General features: G+C 41.2%; 1 protein-coding gene across 1 annotated transcript in view; it reads right to left on the reverse strand.

The window, feature by feature from the left end:
- Positions 1-23,156, reverse strand: part of KIF6 (kinesin family member 6) — a 361,582-nt gene that overhangs the window by 165,583 nt on the left and 172,843 nt on the right. Inside the window, exons 11-13 of the mRNA XM_040983056.1 lie at positions 18,338-18,443; positions 17,385-17,523; positions 12,153-12,368 (exon numbers count right to left, since the gene is read on the reverse strand). Of these exons, the coding sequence (XP_040838990.1) occupies positions 12,153-12,368; positions 17,385-17,523; positions 18,338-18,443 (461 nt within the window). The remainder of the gene's footprint in view (positions 1-12,152; positions 12,369-17,384; positions 17,524-18,337; positions 18,444-23,156) is intronic.

Below are 23,156 nucleotides of genomic sequence, written 5' to 3' on the forward strand. Positions count from 1 at the left end.
TCTTCTGTACACTGGTTCATTCCCCAAAGGTGCGCAATAGCCAAGGCTGAGCCAGGCTAATCCCAGGAACATGTGAGACACAGAGGGTGGCCTGAGTACTTGCATCATGCACATTAGCAGGAAGTTGGAATTGGAATTGGAGTTGGGATTGAACCCAGGAACTCTGATAAATGAAGTGGGTATCTTAAACTATATCTTTTAAAAAAATATTTATTTTATAATTTTTTTACTGAAAAGTCAGATATACAGAAAGGAGGGCAGACAGAGAGGAAGCTCTTCCATCTGCTGATTCACTCCCCAAGTGATTGCAGTGGTTGGAGCTGCCCAGTCCGAAATCAGGAGACTGGAGTCGCTTCTGGGTCTCCCATGCACGGGTGCAGGGTCCCAAGGCTTTGGGCCGTCCTTTACTGGTTTCCCAGGCCACAAACAGGGAGCTGTATGGGAAGCAGGGTTGCTAGCATTAGAACTGGTGCTCTTATGGGATCCCGGTGCATGCAAGGAGAAGAATTTAGCAGCTAGGCTACCGTGCCAGGCCCCCCTAAACTGTATCTTAACCACTGTGCCAAACACCTACCTCCACGACTACTTTTAGATATTGTTCAACTATTGTTTCAGAAAGTTTTTCCTAAACAATTCCAGAAAGAACTGTGACTCCTCTTCTACACCCCATGGCACCTGTATGCATGTGTATTGTAGGTCCTCCTCCAGCTAGTGAGCCACTTAACATGTGCTGGGTTTCATTGACCTTGTGGCTCTGATACTCCACATACTGCCTGGTGCCTTACTTAGGTTCAATACATTTTTACTAAATGTGTTAATAGGAGCCAGTACTCCTGCAGTTAGGACCATCCTTTATGCTTTCCAGAGCTCTTTCAGTAGATTGCTTTCTATTCTCCATCTCATCTAGAATAGCACAAAACTTCATGCTATACAGAGTAGGAACATGATTGCTCAAAGAAATAATGATTCAGTTCCAGAGTCTGGGTAAGATGGTGTGTGTGTGTGTGTGTGTGTGTGTGTGTGTGTGTGTGTGTGTGTGTAAGAGAAAGAGAAACAGACAGAGTGAGACAGAGACAGAAGTTTTATTCCCTGCCAGGATGACAGGGTTTTTATTTTTGACATCTGAGGTAGAAATAAAGGACGTAGTTTGCTATAAAAATATTAAAACACTCAAATGATTAGATTTTACATTCCCTGTATTATTCAGCATTATGGGTCACATCATTACAGAATTACATTACAGCCCATAAAGTTATATAATTTGGCTAAATTAGGGACTAGATGCATATTTTGAATATCATGGAAAATATGATACACTATCCAGACACTCCTTCAAGAATGACAGACTTATTCCTGTAGCTGCTGGAAGTGCATCAGAGGGAACTCCTCCTTGTCAACTCTATTTGGAGATTTTGTCAATTGGAAAAAACTGACTCACTTAAAGCCACGCTCCAGGGACAGGCCAGTATCCAGCGACAGAGCGCCAGGAAAGTAGAGAAGCCTTATACCTTTGCCTTAACTCAGGACAACTCTGAAAAGCCTGCCCAGTTCCAGGGCCCCTTGCCAGGTCACCTGTGACCATGGTTCCCTGACAAAGTGAGATACTGCTCAGCTTCTCTGTCTCTTCATGCCTACCCATGCTGTTCCCAAGGACTTCCCAATGAACATCTAGCTCATTATCTGCTTCCCAGAAAATCCAACCTCCCTGTGTATAGAGATACACCATGGGCTCAGAATAATCAATCAGTGATTTTTGAAAGTAATATTGAATGCAATGTCTGTGTTCTGACTTGGTTGTAATGTTCACAATATTTTTCTATGAACCAAAAGTTAAGGGCCCCAGGCACACAGCATCACTAACGTTTCTGTTGCTCACAGTTCAATCACTCTTGGCAACTGGCCTTCCATGGTTATTTGGTTGAGGTAATTAATTCTACCACACAGGACTGGCCTGCCCTCTCCCCAGTAGTTCTTGAAAGGAGGTTTGAAGATACTCCTCTTATTTGACAAACTTACTTGCTAACCAACTTTATGGGCACAGCTAAAAATAAATACAGTCTTTCTGCCCAAAATTCAGGGCAAGTTGGGAAAAAATGGCTACATAACTCCTCCTACAAACAGGTGGTGAAAGAGGGACATTGACCAGCCTTATCCCTATTTTCCATAGATAAGTTGGAACAATACTCACTCATGCTGATTAAAACAAGTCAACAACACACTAAAATCCCCTTCTTCCCTCTCCTCTACTTCCAGCAGATCTTCCTTCGAACCACTTCAAAGCTTTCACCGAACACTCAGTGACCAGGTTCGTGTTCTTCTTCTGCATGATCAACACAGCCTTGGGCAATTTTCAGGCCCAAAAGGGAACAAGTATCTCTACTTTACCAAACTACCACTCTCTGCCATTTTGATACTTCTACTTCTTGTAATTCTCCACAAGTTTATAAAGTGTTTTTCCCCTCCTCCTCATCTCTTCTTTACCCCCACCACAAATTTCAGAATTGATGACTATTGATGAGCTATGGCTTTGCAGGAATGGTTAACTATCCAGGTCCTTTCTTTAGGCCTTCATTGCCCAGGAAAAGAGCTCCATCTACCTACTTATCTCTCTCACCAGAAATATGCTCTTGGATGGTGACTTTCAAAGCAAATAGGTACTCATTGATAGATACATGGACAGTCAGATGGTTAAGGCACATGGCCACATGGGTATCTGTAGAATTCAACTAAACATCAGAGTTTGAGCCCTAACTAAGGCCAAGTTGCTTTCCTTTACATAACACATATTATCTATTTGTTCACGTTTAAAAATCAAAGCCTCATTGGGATCACAAAGACTGCTAGATAAAATCAACCTTCAAGAGTGTGTCTTGATTTTGAATCTGAAAGTAGCAACTGGCATGCATGCTCTTTCTTGCATGTTCCCTCTCTTTTCTCTCTCTCTCCCTCTTCCTCTTCTTTTTTCAGGCCTCACTTATTTCACATCATCCATCACCTTCAAATAGGATGGATGCAATGATGTATTTTTCCAAGATAACATTCAGTGTAAATGTTGAGTAATCGATCGGAACTGTGGCTCTGGAGAAGTGCACTTGGCCAGAGTTATACTTGTGGACAAGGCAATGGTTCGTTTATTAGTTGTTTCTTCAATTGCATTTATGGGAACATGCAAAGATGAAAGTTGGGTCAGTTCCAAAAGAGAGGATAAGGTGAATCACAAGGAATCTGAAAACTACAGGTTGGTGTTCGTGCTTGAGGCAAGTAACAAGGTAAGTTGGCAAGAACCCCAAATACATTCTGCTCTTTTTTTTCCTCTTGTTTTACAAGTGAATTTTGCCTCCATTCATTCTTCCCTGATCTTTGCCTTTTAGCTTGGTGGAGGATCGGGTATTTTTGAGATTTTATAAACAGTAGCTTTATACAGTAGTATTTTGAGCCACAATGAAGTAAACTCAAAGAACTGACTCAAGGTCTGGTACAACATTGCACGGAAGCTCCTGCTGCTCTGTGATGTTGCCTCTGCATTAATAACTGCTTCCTTAGTACCAGGGGCATTTAGAAATCTAAGAAGGAGAAGAAACACAAAGAGCTGTACAGGGCTGCCTCCATGATATCAGTTCATGTCCCTTTCTTTGTTTCCATCATTTCCACCCCCACCATGGTGTTTTCTGAATTGTGTACTTGACCTTCAGGCACTCTTCTCCAATATACCCGACAGAGTTCTTTTGGAAATACCTCTCCAGAGCACAACTATTACACATCCCCTTCTGCTTTAGTGGCTCCCTTACAAACACGAGAAGAAGATCCTCTGGCTTGGCACTTGAGGACTTTTGGTAAGCTGGTCCCACTTACTCAATAAAGAACTTGTAAGATATTGTAACAATATGCAAGCATGCAAAGTTAAAAGAAAAAAGTTCCCACATATTCTGCTACTACCTCTCCTTGAAGCAACCACGCTAGGAATTGCCCATATATTTCTCTAGACTTACTCCTTCTGAGTTCCTATATACTTCTTTGACCCCAGCTCAACAAATAAGTTCATCTACCCCACATGGCTTTTCCTTGCTTTCCTGTCCTCAAGCTTTTGCTCATCTTATTCTTTTTAAAGATTTTTGCTTTTAAATGGATAAAATCAAACTGATTTGTAATAGCTGCATATATTTATGAGGTACAGAAGATGTTGTGATATAATAATATAAAATGGAATAATTAAGTTGAGCAAATTAACATTTTGGGCACCTCAAATATCATCTTTTTTGGGGGGGGTGGTAAAAACATTGGAAATTTATTCTCTTGGGCAACTTGGAAATACACCTTATTATTCACAATATTCATCTGACTGTGAATATGTATGTGTGTATCTCACAGTAAAAGGACACTTACTCCTTCCGACAAAAAGTGTCCTGAGATCATCATCCCCTCATACTCCCACTACTCCTATCTGCCGCCACTCCAACCAGCTTTCTGCTCTCTGCTTCTTTCAGTTTGATTATTTTAGATTTTATGTGTAAGTGAAAACACATGGTGCTTGTTTCCTTTCGCCTGGTTGTGTCACTTAGCATTATGTCCTCTGATTCTATCCAACTTGTTGCAAATTGCAAAATCCCTTTCTTTTTAAAGGCTGAATAGTATTCTATTATATAAGATACATTTTCTCCATTTTCCTCATCTGCTCAAATCTGTACATGAACATTTAGGCTGACTCTGAAACATGGCCATCGCAGATGATGCTGCAATGAATATGGGAGTGAAGCCACCTCTTTGAGAAGTCGTTGGGGTAAGTACCAAGAGGTGGGGGCGGGCATCTGGCACAGTAATTAAGATGATGTTTGTTGTGCCTGCAATCCACATCAAGAGTGTCTGGGTTCAACACTCACAGACTTTATACGGAAACAAAAAATCCTGAAGAGTCAGGACAATTATGAGGAAACTGAACAAAGCTGAAGCTTCACACTGCCTGATGTCTAAGTGTACTGCAGAGAGACAATAATTAAAATAGGAGGCCAATATCACAAAATCAGATCTATCAATCAATGGACCAGAAATGAGAGTCCAGAAAAGAAGCCATGCATGGACAGCCAACTCATTTTTAACAAAGGAACGAAGAATATACAACAAGGAAAGGACAGACTCTTCGAAAAAATAATGCTGGGAAAACTGGATACTTAATATGCAGAAGAACGAAACTAGACTCTTATGTCATATCATAAAATTAACTCAAAATGGTTTAATGAGTTAAATAAAAGGTCAAGACCGTAAAACTGCTAGAGGGAACCAGAAGAAAAAACTAAATATCATGAACCTGGCAATGATTTTTGTTTTTAGACTTAACCTCCAAAGTTCAGCAAACAAAAGCAGAAAATGAAGTTGAATTACATTAAAATTGGAAATTTCTACCCAACAAGAGTAAAGCTACAGTTGATGGATTAGGAGAAAATATCTGTAAGCCATACATATGCTAAGGGGTTAAATAAAAATCTTTAAAGATTTTAATGTATAGAAACACAACAAACTGATTAAGACCAGACAATTGACAGTTCTCAAAAAAGGGAACTAAATGTTCATGAATTCCTTCTGCTTTTGAATATCCAAATTCCACCAATCCTGTGAGATCTAATTTTCATGTGAACTGCTCTGGAACACTTTTTCTAACTACTCATTAACATTCTGGCCTTCTCTTGAAACCCCACCGTGTTCCTTCCAGCTTCTGTTGAGAACATTGCCGTTCTATTTTCTGCTGTTGAAGTTCAAAGCTAGTTTCTACTATCTAAAAGGGGGCTTCCAGATTCAAAGACCATTTTCCCGGTCCCTGTTGGTACAGCCTACAGCATGCACGTTTGACACGTTCTCTATGAGTAACACAAAAGAGCCCTCTGGACCATGGAGCCCAAGGCTTTTAAAAATGAATGCCAATGATTTCACCTGTGATGAGCAGAGTCTCTTGGTTCTTAAACAGCTAAAGGCCCATGGTGAATCCTGGAGACTTTGGAAATACGCACTGATTCCACATGCTTATTTGGGAAGGGAGGGATCTTAACAAAAAAAAAAAAAAAGAAAGAAAAGAAAAGAAAAAAAAACCTCAACCTTAAAACTCTTCCTATTTTCAAGAGAACAGCACGACCCTCTTTAAGCACAGAACAGAACAATCCCCCTCAGTATTTCAATGAGATCAAAACAGACATAAGATTCCAGAGCCATCAAAGCAGACCAGGAAGTCCTAGTCTCTCCCAGCCTTGGCAGGCGGCTTGCACAAAGTCTCTGGAGGGGTGGGGTTCCTTGGTGAATCTCCTAATTTGCAGGAAGTGATTTATAACTCTAAGAGGAAGTGACTGGAAGAAGGAGGTGGGCTATGGAAGGGGAGAGTCTCACAGCAGCCGTAGAAGTGGTCAAGGCACTTGTTTTCTGCATCAGACACAGCTCCAGGGGTGACTAACACAAACTGACAACACCTAACATCTGCACTTTCAAAACAACACAGTTATGAAGTTTCTGCATTTTGCTTAGTTTATACAAGCTACTTGTATATAAAACAACACAATAATAAAAGCCAAGTTGGCTCCCAGAATCTCAAACATGGTAACAAACTATTCTATTACTTGTAGTTTTGCAGTGTTGATCCATTCACAACAATTTTCATCCTATTTGTAGCTCTGCCAGAAAGTAAAATTAAACCCCGCCAACACCCTCTCACCAACCCCACGGATAGATAAGTAACAGTGCATTTGTGAACCTATTCCTCTATGTCCAATGACAGTTAAAACAACTCAAAACCCCTTTCAAATACAAGGCTCTTGTCTGAAATCTCTATCTTTTGGACATTATGATTTCCATTACTGTTTCTGTGATTTTTCTACTCATGTAAAATTAATTCACTCCCTAAATAAGACTACAGTCTACCTGATGCAATAGCAAGTGAAAAAGTTACTGAAAGACAAAAAAAAAAACCCTACTACTGTAAAGGAGGTGAGAGATTGTGAGATGCTGTGGGAGAAGAATTATGAGACTGAAGTGCTGAGGAGCAAGAAGACATAGAAACAGGAGAAGGTCTGGCACACAACGGGTCTAGCTTTTGCAAAATGCTCCTTCCCATACAAAGGCCTTAAAGGTCACTCAAGTGACTGGTTCCCTCTGTTTTCAATATTCCTTCTTGCCACACTTGTACCCTCACACTTGTGTCTGGGCTTTTCTGGTCTTAACTGGAAGGAAGCAGAGCTCCTGGTATGTGCCCCTTTAGTAACACAGAGGTATACTTCTGTATTCAGTTGTTCAGTGACTCTCTTTCCCTGCACTCTGTAAGGGCAGGTCAGAGGCGGTGTTTCTACATGGACAATCCTCACCTTAAATACAAAGATGAGATGAAAGCTTGTCCCTTAGGATGAAGATTAAGTGAGTTAATTCAAGCAAAATATTTAGAGAAGTACCTTGTCTTGTTTGTCTAAGAAGGGAAGCTTTTAATAATGATGATCAGAACTATGCTTAGAACAAAGCACATGCTCAATAAATATATGTTGAGTGAAAGAGGAATGAATAAGTTGATGGTCAGAATAAAGAATCAATCCAGGCAAAATCAAGATGGCGGAATAGGGAAAGGACACATTTAAACAGATGGAGTAATATTAGCCAGAGTGAAGCAGAGAGAGCACATTCTGGAGAATAGGAAAAGACAGGCTGATGGCAGAGGGGAATCTGGAGACTGACAGACACAGGAAAGCAGCAGAGACAATGTTGTGGTGTTTCAATGACCAGATACTGCAGTGGACGTCAGCAAATGGTGATATGGCTCCACCAGCAGCCAGATGGGAAAGGGAATTCACTGGGAACTCAGGAGGTGAACTGAGGCAAAGAACGGCCCATCCTGCTGATTTGCTTGATTCAACCAAGAGCAGAGATAGAGCAACAGATGCCAAACAGGCAGTGTGGGAAAAGGGTGGCTTTCACAGCCCAGACCCCCACCAAAGCCACATTGGGTGCCATTTTGTGTAGGGAGGCAAAGATTTGGGGACAGGACTGTGCATTCACTAGGCTAGGAGCAAACTCAATTTTGGGCTCAGTGAATTGCATCAGCAGGGCATCATACAGGCTCCACCCAAAATAGGTCCGGGTAGTCCCCAGGTCTAAAGGTCAGCAGATAGAACTCCACAAGTGGCACATCAGGGGCCAGTTTGTACAATGTGGCAAATACTGAGAATGGAGGGACAACAGTGAGCTCACATGCACTGAGCTGGGAACAAACTCACTTCCAGCTCAGTGCATTGCATTGGTCCCACAGGGAAAATAAAACTGACTTTGGCATCTTACGACTCAAAATAAGTCCGTGTGGCCCTCAGACCTAATGGCCAACAGGTTCCTGCAAGATCACCACCAACAACAAACTAGTTATTTAGGACACCTGCTGTCTTCTAATACTGTGAACTGCTTGAACTGGAAGGGGAGAAACGTTGGACAACAGTGGTGCAGCTACAGCTCAGTTTCATAGGAGTGGGAAAGCTGTGAGCCAGTAGCTGGGCTATGGAGACCATGGTGGAAATCTAACGTAAGAGCCCAGATCTGAAACTCACTGGAGGGAGTGGCATAAGTGATTGCAAACAAAGAGCCATGTATCAATAATAAGTAAAATTGAATTGTAGACCTGTGGGTGACAGAACTTAGAAACCTGCCCCAAGGAGAGAATCTGCTAACTAGAAGTACAATGGCCTTTCTTAGCAAAAGGAAAGACACAGGCACAATGAATATTACTGAAGACTCCCTTGTAAAGAAGCAAAAGCCTTTGCCAACCTCAGAATTAATTGAGGAATACATCAAGGAAATGGGGGATACAGAATTCAGAAAACTCCCTATAAAGCTTCTCAAAAACTAGAAGCATATAATATAAGAGTTCAAGAAATTTAAGGGATATGTCATATGGGAAATAGCAATACTGAAACAAAATCAATCCAAATTATTGGAAATGAAAGATGCAATAGAGCAAATTAAAAATTCAGTGGAAATTCTCCATAATAGAATGAATGAGACAGAAGAATCTTAGAATTGGAAGATATTTCTTGTCACAATGGGGAAGCTATCAAAAAGCTGGAAGCAGAGCTGGATCAAGCTTAAAAAAAGGTATTCAAGAATTAAGGAACGCTATTAAAAGGCTAAATATAACAGTTATGGCAGTTCCAGAAGGTGCAGAAAAAGAAACTGGATTTAAAAATATAATTAATGATATAATAAGGGAAAACTTTCCAAACCTGGAGAAAGAATTTGGAGACAACATCCAGGAGGGGCACAGAACTCCCAACAAGGTTGACCAAAAGCAATCTTCACCATGACACATGATAATTCTTGCTCTCTCCAGTCTAACATAAAGAAAAGATCCTTAAATGTGCATGTGGAAAAAAAATTAACTGAACTATAGAGAAATGGCAATCGGACTCGCAGGTGAACTCTCACAGGAAACTCTACAGGCCAGGAGAGAATGGAATGACATATTCCAGATTCTAAAAGCAAAAAATTGTCAGCCCAGAATAATGTATCTAACAAAGCTTTTCTCTATCTTTGAAAATGAAACAAAATTCTTCCATAGCAAAGAAAAGCTCAAAGAATATTCCTCTTCCAGACCTTCCCTACAAATAATACTTAAAGATGTTCTCTTGACAGAGAAAAGGAATACCACCCACCAAAACCAAAGGCAAATGTGAAGAACATCCCAGCAAAATAACAACAGAAGACTAAATCAAACAATGAACAACCTGTTGCTAAACTGACAAGACCAAGTTACTACCTACTCATATTAACCCTGAATGTGAATGGCTTAAGCCCATCAATCAAATGTCATAGATTAGTAAACTGGATTAAAAAAAAAACAAAACCCATCTATCTCCTGCCTGGAGCAGACACGTTTTACCAAAAAAGATCAGCAGAAAGTATATGTCATGGATTTTGAGATTTTTGTTTTTATTTTCATTTCTTCAAAACCAGTTTTTTTTTCTAATATTAAAGTTTTAAAAATTTTTAAAATTTTTCACTGACTCATAACCACATTTTCTTCAACAATGTTCTTGATTTTCTTTTTCATTTTTTCAGTGACGAATTAGTCATTCAGTAGCATGTTATTTAACTTCATGGCATAAATTTCTATTTTCTTCATGTTGTTGATTTTGTTTTGTAGCTTTTCATTTAATGGAAGGTATAGTAACTGTGTAATGGAGACTATCATATACAGATGTGAGGATACAATACAGTATGCATCTCTACTTCCACATCAAAGATGGACTTCAATGAAACTGTAAAATATATCTTGACAATAGGATACTGGACTCTCTGCCATTGTCCATGCCAGCAAGTATGGACATATGACTGAGTATGAGGAACTATACCATTGTAATAATATAGGGGAAATGAATGGGGAAAGGGAGGGGATTTGGGAAGGGGAAAAGGGAAATCCCAGGGCATATGGAACTGTATCAAAAAATAATAATAATGATGGAAAACATGTATACAAAAACAGAATTAAAAAAAAGAAGCAATCTAGATGGCCTCCATTTTCCCAACCATTTATTACCCACAATAGAGTAAGGCAACACAGAGACGAATCATTGGTTTTTCACTGTCTACTGATAGCATGGTAAATGGCCAAACTTCATTTATGGTTTTTTTGCGTTTTGATTTTATCTTTTTGTGTTGCTGAAGAAATATTCAAAGCAAGGAGTCTTGGAATTCAGTGATAGACATATGACATCATGAAGTACATTTCCATGCTTCTTAATCCTGAATTTATTAATTAAAAACGTGATTCTCAATGAGGATAGTACTCCTTAATTATTCCTGGGCAATAAAACCTTTTGGACATCAGCAAGTCAGATAATTCATTTCAAATAGATGTTCACACACAAAATTTTAACCTATGTTACCACTTAGGTACGAACTGGTGTTTCACTTTCAACACAGAATAGAAAATTACTGTGAGCTGACTTGAAGATGTAGCAAAACTCACTCTGCAGATAGGATGCTGTGGAGTACGTAGCCAACTCCCATGAGGAAGTTAGAATACAGAGAGGGAGCGGACAGTTAGCTGTGTAACTTACATGAAATCCAGGAAGACTGTATGCCCCATAATACTCAGCCGAGGAAGGATCAGGAAACTTCTGCTTGCTAGGATATACACTGCTCGATGCCACTGCTACAGGTGTGCCTGCTTACCAGAAGCACGAGTTGCTTTCAGGGCCCTTCCCAAGCCTGTGTCCAGCTCTCAAGCAGATGAGGATATTTCCCAAAGGTCTGGATAAAATGCCCAGCTGTTCTAACAGAATGAGGGACGACTATATACCAACATGACTTTTTCTGGATTCTGCAGGAGTGCAACTGTCCAACTTACTGAAAGGCAGAAGTGGGGAAAGTGCCAAGGAGTTGGCCTAACAATGTCAGTTCTATTTTCTGTCCATTTTTTTTTAAATTTATTATCCTTTAAAGTTTTGATGATATCTCTAAACTGTTTTTGCCTCAGAAAGCACATGTCGACTTAGAAATAAACACCTTGGGGCCAGTGCAGTGGCACAACAGGCTAATCCTCTATCTGTGGTTCTGGCATCCCATAAGGGTATAGGTTCAAGTCCCAGCCACTCCACTTCTGATCCAGCTTCATGTTTATGATTTGAGAAATCAACAGAGGATGGTTCAAGTCTTTGAGCCCCTGTATTCTCGTGGGAGACCTGAAAGAAGCTCCTGATTCCTGGCTTCATATTGGCTCAGCTCTGGCTGTTGTGGCCAATTAGGGAAATCTTTCTCTCTTTCTGTCTCTCCTCTGTGTAAGTCTTTCTTTCAAATAAAAAAAAATTAATCCATTTTTTCCAAAAAAAGATATAAATATTCCATCATCACCACCATTTTAGTAATGTGATTTCTGACCTCATTCCCTTCTATATAAATTTTTGTTCCATTTCTCTAAAGTCATTTTTTTCTATCCTTGCCCTGGGCTACTCATTTTTGTCCATGAATGTTGTGGAAATTCATACTTCATTCTTCTCATATCGGTTATTGATATATATAAAAGCCACTAGTTCAGTAAAATAATTCTATCAAATAAATTGCTGGAGTCTTCATCCTTGTGCATTTAAACATACCAGATTCAAATCTACTGTGAGCAGTAAGGAAAATTAGGAATTCAGACTAACCTGTTTTTTTGTGGAGCAAACTGGATCTGTACTCCAATGTGCTGAGGTCCTGGGACTGGGTGGGAGCTGAGGAGAGTGATGTCTTCTGCCCTTCTGACGTTCTGGGTGGGAAGGGTGAGCTCCTGGAGTGACTTACTTCACCTCTATTCATGCCAGATAGCTGGAGGGCATCTTGAGCTTTCTTCTTCTCCTTTTTTAACATATTGACCAGAATATCTGAGCTTGACTTAAAGATTCAATTACTCACTTTAGAGTAAACACACACACACAAATTTAGATCAAAACACAAAGGTTCCAAATGCAACTAACAACCCCCCAAATCCTTGGTATTTATCGTTTAGTAAAGACTGACAAAGGAAGAGTTTAGGTTCCTCAAGTCCTACACACAGTTATGGACAATTGAGGAGGTCAGTTCCAGTAAACAGTAATAAATCCAAGAATCTTCCAAAGTCTTAATGTTTTTATGAAAGCGTTCATTTAAAAGTAAAATGAACATGGAATAGTAGTAAGCAATGGAGGCACTTACTTATAGATAAGTAATTAACTCTTTAATCTGACAAATCACCTCCTTGGCAGCAGAAAAAGAGAAAGAACAGTGAAAACAATCCAGCAGGCAGGTGGGCCATTTTGGTGGTCAGCACTGTGACAAATACAGCAAGACCACCCTCGTGTCCAATTCTGGCTTGAAGTATGTTCAAACAGGGGGTGGAAGTCAACTCTGATTCTCTAACTTTTATTTCCAATGGATTTGAGAATAAATGATTCATTAGCATGGTATTTAGAAAATGTCTCCCTTGTAAACCATGTAATGTGTCAGGAACATTTATGGTTAGTGACAAAACACTCCATTCCACACTACTTCATTGTTCATTCTGGGCTCAAGGGGTTCCATCTTTCACTGAGAGGAAATGCTACATATGACCTCTTTTGAGAATCTCAGAACTTTAACAGCATATGCAGAAAAGGGAATGCAAGACCTCATCATTCCTAGAGATGGCTTCCTTGAAATAAAGTCTAAGGAAATGTGTGATGGGGTGGGAGAAGATTGCTATTCAGAGAGGAAGGGAAATACTCAGATGACATGGACTCTTGGGCAAAAGTAGCAGGGAAATCATCAGATTTCTATCTTCCTCTTTAGTTTTAATTCTAACTTGTTGGTAATTTCTAGAAGCAAAATCAGATTTCTCTCACAATCCCTGCCCACATTTCCACTTCTCTGTATGGAACAGAGAGGAATCAAAATGATACCCCACGTTACCATTGATCATCAGTGCTGTGGCAATATTCACTCATTCATCAAATCAGTGATTTTTTGGGCACTTGAACTAGAGCCAGGCACTATTCTAGACACTTCCATAGAGCAATGAAAAGGAAGACCACCTTCTGGCCCTCATGGAGCAGATGTCCTACTGGAAGGCAGCTCCCATACACACATACATGTACATGAACACTCACATTAATAGAGAGTGGCAGTACCAGGTAGCTGAGTTTTAAAATGTGAAAAGTGACGGAGTGGCTTTTCAGTGCTAAAAAAAAATGGGGGGGGGGTGTTTCTTTTTAAGAGTGGCATTAAACTGAGATGTAAAGAGCCAGCCACAGGAAAATCATCCAAGCAGTGGATGATGGCCAAATCCTTAGAGAGCAATGGACATTAAAGTGGTTCCCAGTGCTCTATCCTACTATACATAGGTGAAGCTCCTACAGCAAAGAATTATCCAGACATGGATGGAAAAAGGTCAGTAATGCCAAGACTAGGAACCCTCTTGCTAAGACTGAAGCACAACACATATGGGGATGAGATGTAAGAAATGGGGCCTGGCACAATGGTTCAATGGCTAAATCCTCACCATGCAAGGGCTGGGTCCAGCTCCCTGCTTGTGGCCTGGGAAAACAGAGGAGGATAGCCCAAAGCCTTGGGACCTTGAACCCACATGGAAGACAACGAAGAAGCTTTTGGCTCCTAATTTCGGATTGGCTCAGCTCTGGCTATTACAGCCATTTGGGGAGTAAGTAAACTGGTGGATGGAAGAACTTTCTGTCTTTCCTTCTCTCCATAACTCATATCTGCCTTTCCAATACAAATAAACAAATCTTAAAAAAGAAATAAAGTCAGATGGGTAAGATCATGTACAGTCTAATAAACCAGAGCAAGAAGTTTATATTTTTTTCTAAATATAATGGTAAGCCCTGTGAAGGGTTTTTCTTGTTTGTTTTCAGTGATGGACAGAGAAGAAAAGAGTTTCCATCTGTTGTTTCCTTCCTAAATACCTGAAACAGCTGGGGCTGAGCCATGGCCAGACACAGGAACTGGGCGTGTAGTCCAAGTATCCCAGCTTGGTGTTGCCAACCCCGTCATCTGAGCCATCACTGCTGCACTGCAGGGACTGTCCTGGCAGGAAGTTGGAGTCGAATTAAACCCAGGCACCCTTTCCTACCTCCTGCTCTGTGGGTCACGGGCATTCTAACTGCTAAGATAAATTTCTGTTCTCTCATAAAAATGTAAATGTTTATTTATTTTTTGTAAAGATTTATTTACTTGAAAGGCAAAGGAGAGAGAGAGAAAGGAAGAGAGATCTTTTATTTGCTGGTTTGCTCCCCAAATAGCCACAATGGTCAGGGCTGGGCCAGGCCTAAGTCAGAAGCCAAGAATTTCTTTTGAGTCTCCCCTGTGGATTTCAGGGACCCAAGCACTTGAGCCACCATTTGTGACTTTCCCAGGAACAAAAGCAGGAAGCTGAACAGTAAGTGGAATTTTCAGGAGACAGAGTGGCACTCATATGGGATGCCAGTGTCTCAGACTGGCAGCAAGGAATGAGTTCAGTCCAGCTTTCTTGCTGGGTGGCATCCAATCACTTGAGCCTTCACTTCTGCCATTCAGGGTGTACTTTAGCAGGACAGCAGAATCAGGAAAGGCCTGGGATGCAAACCTGGCACTCGGACATAGGATGCAGGTGTTTCCAGCAGCATCTTAACCCCTAGGCTAAATGTCTTCCACCCTCACTAACCCTGAGATTTTAATCACAGAAATGACATGTTCTGATTAAATTTTATAAAGATCACAATACATATCTATCTTCTTTGCCACCTCCTATTTCACCTTTCCTGCCTTTTTTCCTATCCATTCCCATGTAACTTTGGCCTCTGTACCAGGTACTTACTGGACACAGAATGACACCTTGCTCTAAGTTTTGTCAAGGAGGGTCTGAACTTTATTCAAGGTGATATCATTACTGACACAGCATTATTTTCATTTCATTTCTTTCCAAGAATGCTCAATCTCACTCAAATACATTTCGGTTACTTTACTGTCTTGTTCAACTCAAATATTACTTGTGTGCCCCTGGAGTCAATCTTTCTCATTGGAGATTTCAAGAACTCTGAGATTTCAAGAACCTTTCTGAGCCTTGAGCCTTTGGGATGTCAGATTAAATCTTCGCTGCAATCTATGCTTCTTCTCGATCTCCTATTGTCCAAGCAGTGATAGCTCCCATGGTGTAGCACTTCAGGTCCAGACTCTGCTCAGCCTGCTGAGGTGAGTGGGTCTGGTTTTATGCCCTATTCTCTAAGAAGAGGAAACAGGCCATAGAGTAATTAGCCAGTTAATCCACGAGGAACTAGGATTTCCACCAAGCTATAAATTCATATGCAGTATTCTTTTCATCCTGCTTCCTTATACACACGCACTATGGATGCAGGTCTCAGAGGAAGGAAGCTGTGTCGAGTTTCACAGTCAGTAAAGAGCGTAGTGTAGCCATATGAACAGCATACCTGGAAAGATGGTGATGTATGTCTCTCTCTTACTGTCCTTTAAAAATAAACATACACGGAGAAACCCGGACTTTGCCCTGTCATGTCTTGTTTCAACCCTCCTCTATGCACAGACGTTCGTAAGACCAGAAGGGGATTAAGAAGTGGGTAGGAGTATTTAGAGCAGAAGATCCTAGACTAGGAACAAGGCCAGGAAAAGAAGCAGGGCTCAGATTTGGGGCTGGGGCCAGACTGAGGTCCCGTCTGGGACCATTCCTGGAGATGGATGGGGTAAGAGAGAAGAAAAGGAATGCAAGGGTGACAACACTTGCGGGCAGCCCTCACACGCCAGAGCTTGTGTGTGGGTGGAATTTACAGTTGAACCTACTGTTACTGGCTGGATAACAAAGCAGCTAAAACTCACTCACATCCCACAAACAGGTCTGCTAAGTCTCAACTAAAATTAGAGACTGAAGTTAATCAGGCAGTGTGCCTACCCGGCATTTAGTTTGCTCTTGCCTCTTTATTGCTAGATTTCCACTGGGCTGATGATTTTTACACATTTTACACCTTCATCAGCTGGAACATCTGACTTTTAATGATTTTAACAAATGAATATAACTATCTGTTTATAAAGAATTGACCAGAATGATTTCTTAATGTGTTTGAATGCAACAGATGTCAGCAAAATGTCAAATCTCTTAAAAGAATTTTGAAAAATAAAATGAGAAGCAATACTGAAGTACTCTCAGGGGGTCCTGAGGTCTAATCAACTCAACAGGGGTCTCTGATGTAACCACTTCATCTACACTGGAGACAGCCCAGGCTCTTATGTGCTGCTACCACTTTCAGCATGAGAAACATCCAGCCTCCCGGAGGTCGTAAGAATTCTCTCTTGAATACTCATCTATACTCTCCACCAGTTTCAGGAACAAGTAGGAGTGTGACCAGAGCAGTAGATCTGGCTTTTAAATAAAAGTTACATTTAAATCAATCTCTGCTCTTCGTAAGAGAAATACTGTTTGTCAGTGTTCAGCCATCATACGAGTTTCACCCACACACCAGCCACAAATTCGGGGCCATGGTGAGGCTGTGGTCAGTCTGCTGTCTGGTCTGCTGGCTAAAGATATCCAGCTAACTTAGGGGCTTCAGGACTAAAACAGAAAGGATGCCACAAAGCAGTGAGAAAAAAATTACATTTACATGAGGAGATGGGTGTAAAAAAGCACAGACTTTTCCCTAAGTAGAAATGTTTTCCAACTTTTTCAGCAACTTTATCAGACTAAAAATAAACTTTTCCTTTCATAGTTGCTGTTTTCTGCACTTTGGTGAAGGAACGTTCCACACCTCAACACATAGAGGCACTCTGAGGAGGGAGCAGGGTGGGGTGCTCAAGGGTGTGGCCCTGGCCAACGCACACAACTGCCCGCATTTCCCCTCTGCAGCCTGGGTAGGCGCAGTGCCTCGGCCCTTGGCAAAGGATACTGATCTCATTATCTCTCTGTTTCAGTAGATCTCGCAGTTTCTCATATTCTTCCTCTTTGAATGGTTCTTGGCAGTGTTGGTTTTTGGTTTCAGAGGAGACTGTACTTTTCTCAGGTGTCTTCTTGTCATTCAGCAGTTTCTGAGAGTTTAAAAACAGGAGCTCAGTGTGCATATCTCATCCCGAGTCCCTTGGCTCTCTTCCTGCACACATCAGGCATGTGCCCTTATCTTTGCATGCAATAGTCCATCTTCCCTCTTCTGGCCTTTCCCCCTCTCCCCGATCCCAGCTGTCCTTCTCAAACTGGGGCATGCCTGCTTGACGTGATTTCCTCTTAGACTTCCTTGCCCTTCTCCACCATGCAGCCCTGCTCTTTTTACAGCACTTAACTTGTGCTGTCATTATCCTTTACATGGCCGTCTTTTCTCTGAGTTATTATTTTTGCTTTGCCCTACCTATGCCCAGCCCTGTGGTAGACTCAGACACATGCTCGCTGTCTTAACGAAGTCTACAAAAAAGACAAATAAGGTAGAAGTAAGATCTAACCGTACCCTTACTCCCTCAGTATCACAATTAAAATCTGAGGCAGAAAAAGAAAACCCAAGGAATTATACAGATAAATCAAAAGTGCTAAACATGATAATACTAATCCAGGACATGATTTTCTTGAGGCAGTTTGAAAATGTGCATTTTTCTGAACAAACAATTCTTTGGTTATAAAAAGCAGAGATGCCTGGCAAAGAGGTGCTCACAGTTGGAGCTTATTTGCTGGAGAGTGAGAGCCAAGCTCTGAGGAGAGGCTGTGATAATCAGAGAGCTGGTTCAGAGATCACACTGTTTTCTGGATGTGTGGTGTTGGGCCTCACATGGCAAAGCTTATCACCCAGAAAAGCTGTTCCTGCTCTTTGAACATAGCTGACAAATGGCTTCTGCTGTAGGAGACACTTAAATTTACCTTTAAATGATGAAAACAGTGATGAATTTTACGCATGTCGGTGCCAACCTCTAGCCTACTCTCTGGATCTTGGTCTTCCAGAAAGGACATTATTAGTTTTTCCAGCCTAAAAAGAAATACATAATGTATGAGAAACAACTATGAGCTACAAGCTTTAGAAATTTAAATGGCATGGCACGGCTGGTTGACATCTGAAATATAGGCTAACAGTCCTACTTGCTTAGAGAAGCACAGTTATCTGATTTGCCTGCTAAAATTGAGGAGGAAAGGAATAGATGGACAGAGCAATGTCTGTGATGATGTAATTCAGACTAATTCCCAATGAGTTTTCATTTGCAACTTCAAAATAACCATCAGTGGATTTAAATCATCCTGGCCAAATTGGATTTCTTTGCCCCTGGTGCCTGGATTCCACACTGCTAGAGAAACTAGTGAAAAATAATAATAGTAATTTTTAAAAATGTTAACTTCCTTAGAAATTCATACTAATCAGCCTCAGCTGGCACCTCAGGGATGCTGAACAAGGCTGCTAATCTTCCCTGGTTGACTTACGCTCTCCACAGTGACTACTCCAAACCTTTCTGTGTCCGCCAAGCCCACTGGTAGCCTTCACTCTGTCGGAAAAGCAGCCTCTTCCCAGACAGAGCCTATTAGGCTGGGACAAGCAGACTTCCTGGGTGTCTGCTGCCTTCTCCTTAGCGTGGCTTGTTCCGACTCTCCCTTAGGGTCTCACCCATCATCTGTCTTCTCTACAATCGGGATAAGATCCCTCCTCCGGCTCCGGGTGCTGGACTCCTTGGGGTTCCTTCCAGGGCTCTCCTGCTTACCACCTTTTTCTTGATCACCTCTTTCCTCTCTGCTTACAAATATTTTCGGTTTTTTTTTTTCATTCTAAAACAACAAAATGGAAAACAAAGCACCACTCTTTGGAGGGAACATCCAGGCATTCCATTCTGAAATTCTGGTTGAGTTCCTGCTAGAACATTTTTTTGCTGCCTTCTAGAGGTTGGGATGCATCTTAGTTCCCTTAAGGAGTGATAAGAAGTGGTGTGAGCTTTTGCTTCCCCTTTTCCATATCATTATTTCTATACAGAACTGATCATGGATAATATTCTACATCAAAATAGACAGCAGAACTTTGTTTTTAATGACTATATAACATTCCGTACCATGGTTTAACTAAGAAATTCCTGTCATGTTGGACTTGGGGTCACCCTGGCTACAAGCCCACAAAGAGGCTTGGATTTCTTGAAGCTTCATGAAAAAATAATTGTAATGTTCCTCTCTTATACTTTTCCTGAACATAGGTAGAAATTCTGAAGGCGGGAAATCATCATGAGTTTTAAGAGAGATCCACTAACTGTAATGAAAACACTATAGGGTTTTCTGTATCCCTAAAACTTCCAGCAGGTACTGAGTTGAGAGCAATGGCTGATCAATCCTTTCTTGGTTGCCCTCCTGCTTTGGAAAGTAATTTTTGCATCATCTCTTCATAAAGAATATATCATAAGATGCATTCTCTGAAGGAAGGCCCAAGTGGAATACTGGCTCCCCAGTCTGCTGGTTAGTTGAGTGAACATGTCAAGAGCCCTCAATCTCACCAGAGATTTGGCCATTTCTGAGCCACACAGTAACATTGTTAGGGCATAAGGAAGTTTAAGGAAATGATGCCAAGGAATTCATAAGAAATTCTACCCAAGTAAAAAAAAAACTGAATTGCTTTCTTTCTGGAACTTGATTGGTCTGGTGTGTGACTGAGAATGAAGATCAGGCCTTTAGATGGGCAGCTTTGTTCTCAGTGTCTGAGACTTCACTGCCTCTTCAGGTAAGAAAAATGCCTGGCTTTTTCCTTCATACATTTGATTTATTGTTGAATTCATTTTCTTACCAAGCAAAAGCTTGGGCCAGTAATTAAAATGCAGAGAAATGCTCGATTCAGATGTTTTCAATGTACTCTCCTAGTAGTCAAAAGTGAACAAATGACCTCAAATTCCCCACATTTTCCTATCTCCCAAAATAGCTCCCAAGTTCATACCTAGGCCCTGCTCCCACTGAGGGGTCTCCCAGCTGCCAGAACCCTGCTGGACAGTGAGGAACTGTTGACAGAAGAGGAGCTCTAAGGAGGTCAAGTGAGTACAATCAAGTTTGTCCTTTATGGAAAGACCAAGCCAACAAGGATCTTTGTCTCAGTCTTTCCCAGGAGAAAAGCAGGGTGAGCAAAACATTCTAGGAGAAAAGTAAAACTAAATGTTTACTAGGACATTCTAGTCCATAAGGACAAGAAGTACAGATCATCTCAGTGGACAGTATGTGGGATCTGCCCAACAGTAGAACTAGTGATGTGTTGCAACTATATTTAGTTCAACGAAGCTAACTTGTTAAAAAGACATGTTGGATAGCCTGTCACCTAATTCAGGAGCTCTGTCATCTTTATCAGCTTTGGTGTTTGGCCACATTCCTAGTATGTGGTTTACTCCCTGGAAACCATTGTACACCTCTCTCTGCTTCTTAGAGTCTCCTCCCTGCCAAATGAAGTTCTCTCTGCAATCACATTTCTATGGAAACTTAAATTTGAAAGCCTGAATGAAACGGCAACGTAAGTCTCTTAGCATCAATAACAGAAGATATTAACTGGGCACATGTATGCTATTTGCACATATCCTTTCCTTAATCCCCAGGAGTCCCATATGAGATAAGTAAGAGTATTATATCATAGATGAAGAAACAGAAGTAAAGAGAGGTTCAGTATCTTGTCCAAGGTCACACTGCAAGTTGATGGTGGAAGCAGGATTCAAATTCAGGTAGACTAACGTTAAAATCCAAGTTTTGAAGTACGTTATCCACACTACAGTAAAACTACCAAATTTACTTACAGGTCATGCTGGCCAGTGTCCTTTTGAAAGGGAGAGTCCACAACTACTAAAATGCTTTAGGGAGGGTTGGGGGAAATGCAGGAAATAACTGAGTGGCAGTTGCTTAGATCTTAGCAAGGCCACTAACGAGCATGAACGGTAACAGAACAAAAAGTTGGAAAAGAATCAGAATGTCCCACATCAGGAGATTAGTTAAATAAATGATGGCAGAGTCACGGAGAGCTGAGCAGCAGTCATTTAACATGATGGTGAAGGCGTCTACTTAGGGATATTGAAAACACTCATGATACATATGGGGAGGCTAACAGTGAATCCCTTAGCAGGGATTCCAGAAGAACTCTGTAACACACATGAGAAGACAGAAGATAAGAAAGAAGAAAGACAGGGAGGCTGGGAGGGAGGGTGGGAGGAAGGGAGTAGATCGACTGCTCTGGAACTTTTGGCCAGTTGCCTTTGTCTCAACGGCATTGATCATCTCTCTATCTGTGAGGAGACAGATTGGTTGGTGTAAGCAAAATGAGCTCTTTGGCAGCCTTGTTATGATTATGGTATATTTAGCTATTTTCAAAAAATAAATCCATCATTCATACATCAAGAATGATTAAGACATTCTCATTATTCTCAATCTTTCCTTCCATAAAATTTTTTTTTTTGAATCTGTTACTGTTAGCATCATCGTCTAGAAATGGGCTAGAAATGCTGTCTCTATGGTACTGGTGTGGGGAAGCTGGGAGAGATGAGGAAGAGTGCGTTAGCAAAAGGAGCAGACGTATACCAGGGCATGGAAAATCCCAGAAGGATGTCTACAGGGGTGTGTGTGTGACCCAGGGGATGAGTGGGAGCGTGGCTCTGTTACTGCAGGAAGTGAATAGAGGGATTCATTGGCACATTATCATTCCAGGGATTTGAAGCGAGACAAGGCCAGCCTAGGAATGCAAAGCAGTGGGACCTCATCCTTTGACACTGAGCTGGAAGAGTGAGGTAAGGATTGGCTCATCTCCCTTAGCATAATGGTTTCTAATTGGGCCCATTTGGCCACAAAGAACTGAATTTCATTTTTTTTTTTGATAGCTGAGTAGTATTCCATGCAGTAAATGAACCACAGCTTTCTTATCCAGTCTTCTGTTGATGGGCAAGGTTAAATACCACATGTTTGCCTTAATTTAAGATAAAATGATGTCAAAATAGTACCTGTAAATTATAATATTATTTCAACCTCAGATAGCCTGTATCAAATGCAATGGTATTGTGATGTAACCAATGAACCAACAGCCAATGTGAGTCAGACTGCTTGTGACCTACATCAAAGAATTGTAAAATATAATTTTAAGACTGTATGCTACTCGGTAATGGGACGGGAGGGCAGAGAAGTTTTCAATCTCCTTAGAGCATGTGAGGATGATGTGAAGCATAACCTATCAGGAACAAAGCAGGTAACTCATAGACAGCAGACTCGAATCAGCATTAGACAATAGTAAAACTACAAAGACATATAGGGGGAGTCAAGAGCTATCCTGACAACCTCTTAACAGGAGTTCATATGCACAGAGTCAGGGGGACCCCAGAGTGGAGCAGTTAGACAGGAGGAGGCTTGTATCCCAACCCTGGAGACCCCTGGATCTACAAGAAGGACTATCAGTATGGGTACCAAGGACTAAATTCCAACTGCCAAAGAGACCGCTGGGAATTGGAGTGCCTTCGGAGGCCCAGGACTCTGAGGTCACCCACCCCCATTGAGATCTACCACATGGGATAGAGGAAGCCCAAATCTTTCCTCACAGGACCCAAGGCCATCGGAACTACAGCTAGGAGCCCTGAGCAGTCTGTAGAAACAGAAGAACAGCAAATATCTTTCGGGAGTCAGGAGAGGAGCTTTCTCTGGTCCTTACTTAGTTCCAACTTTGGATCCCCAGCCTTTCTGGCAATGACCATCAGGGTCATTGCCA

Source organism: Ochotona curzoniae, unplaced genomic scaffold, assembly GCF_017591425.1.
Source record: "Ochotona curzoniae isolate NIBS_2020 unplaced genomic scaffold, NIBS_Ocur_1.0 contig_3819, whole genome shotgun sequence".
Lineage (NCBI taxonomy): Eukaryota > Metazoa > Chordata > Mammalia > Lagomorpha > Ochotonidae > Ochotona > Ochotona curzoniae.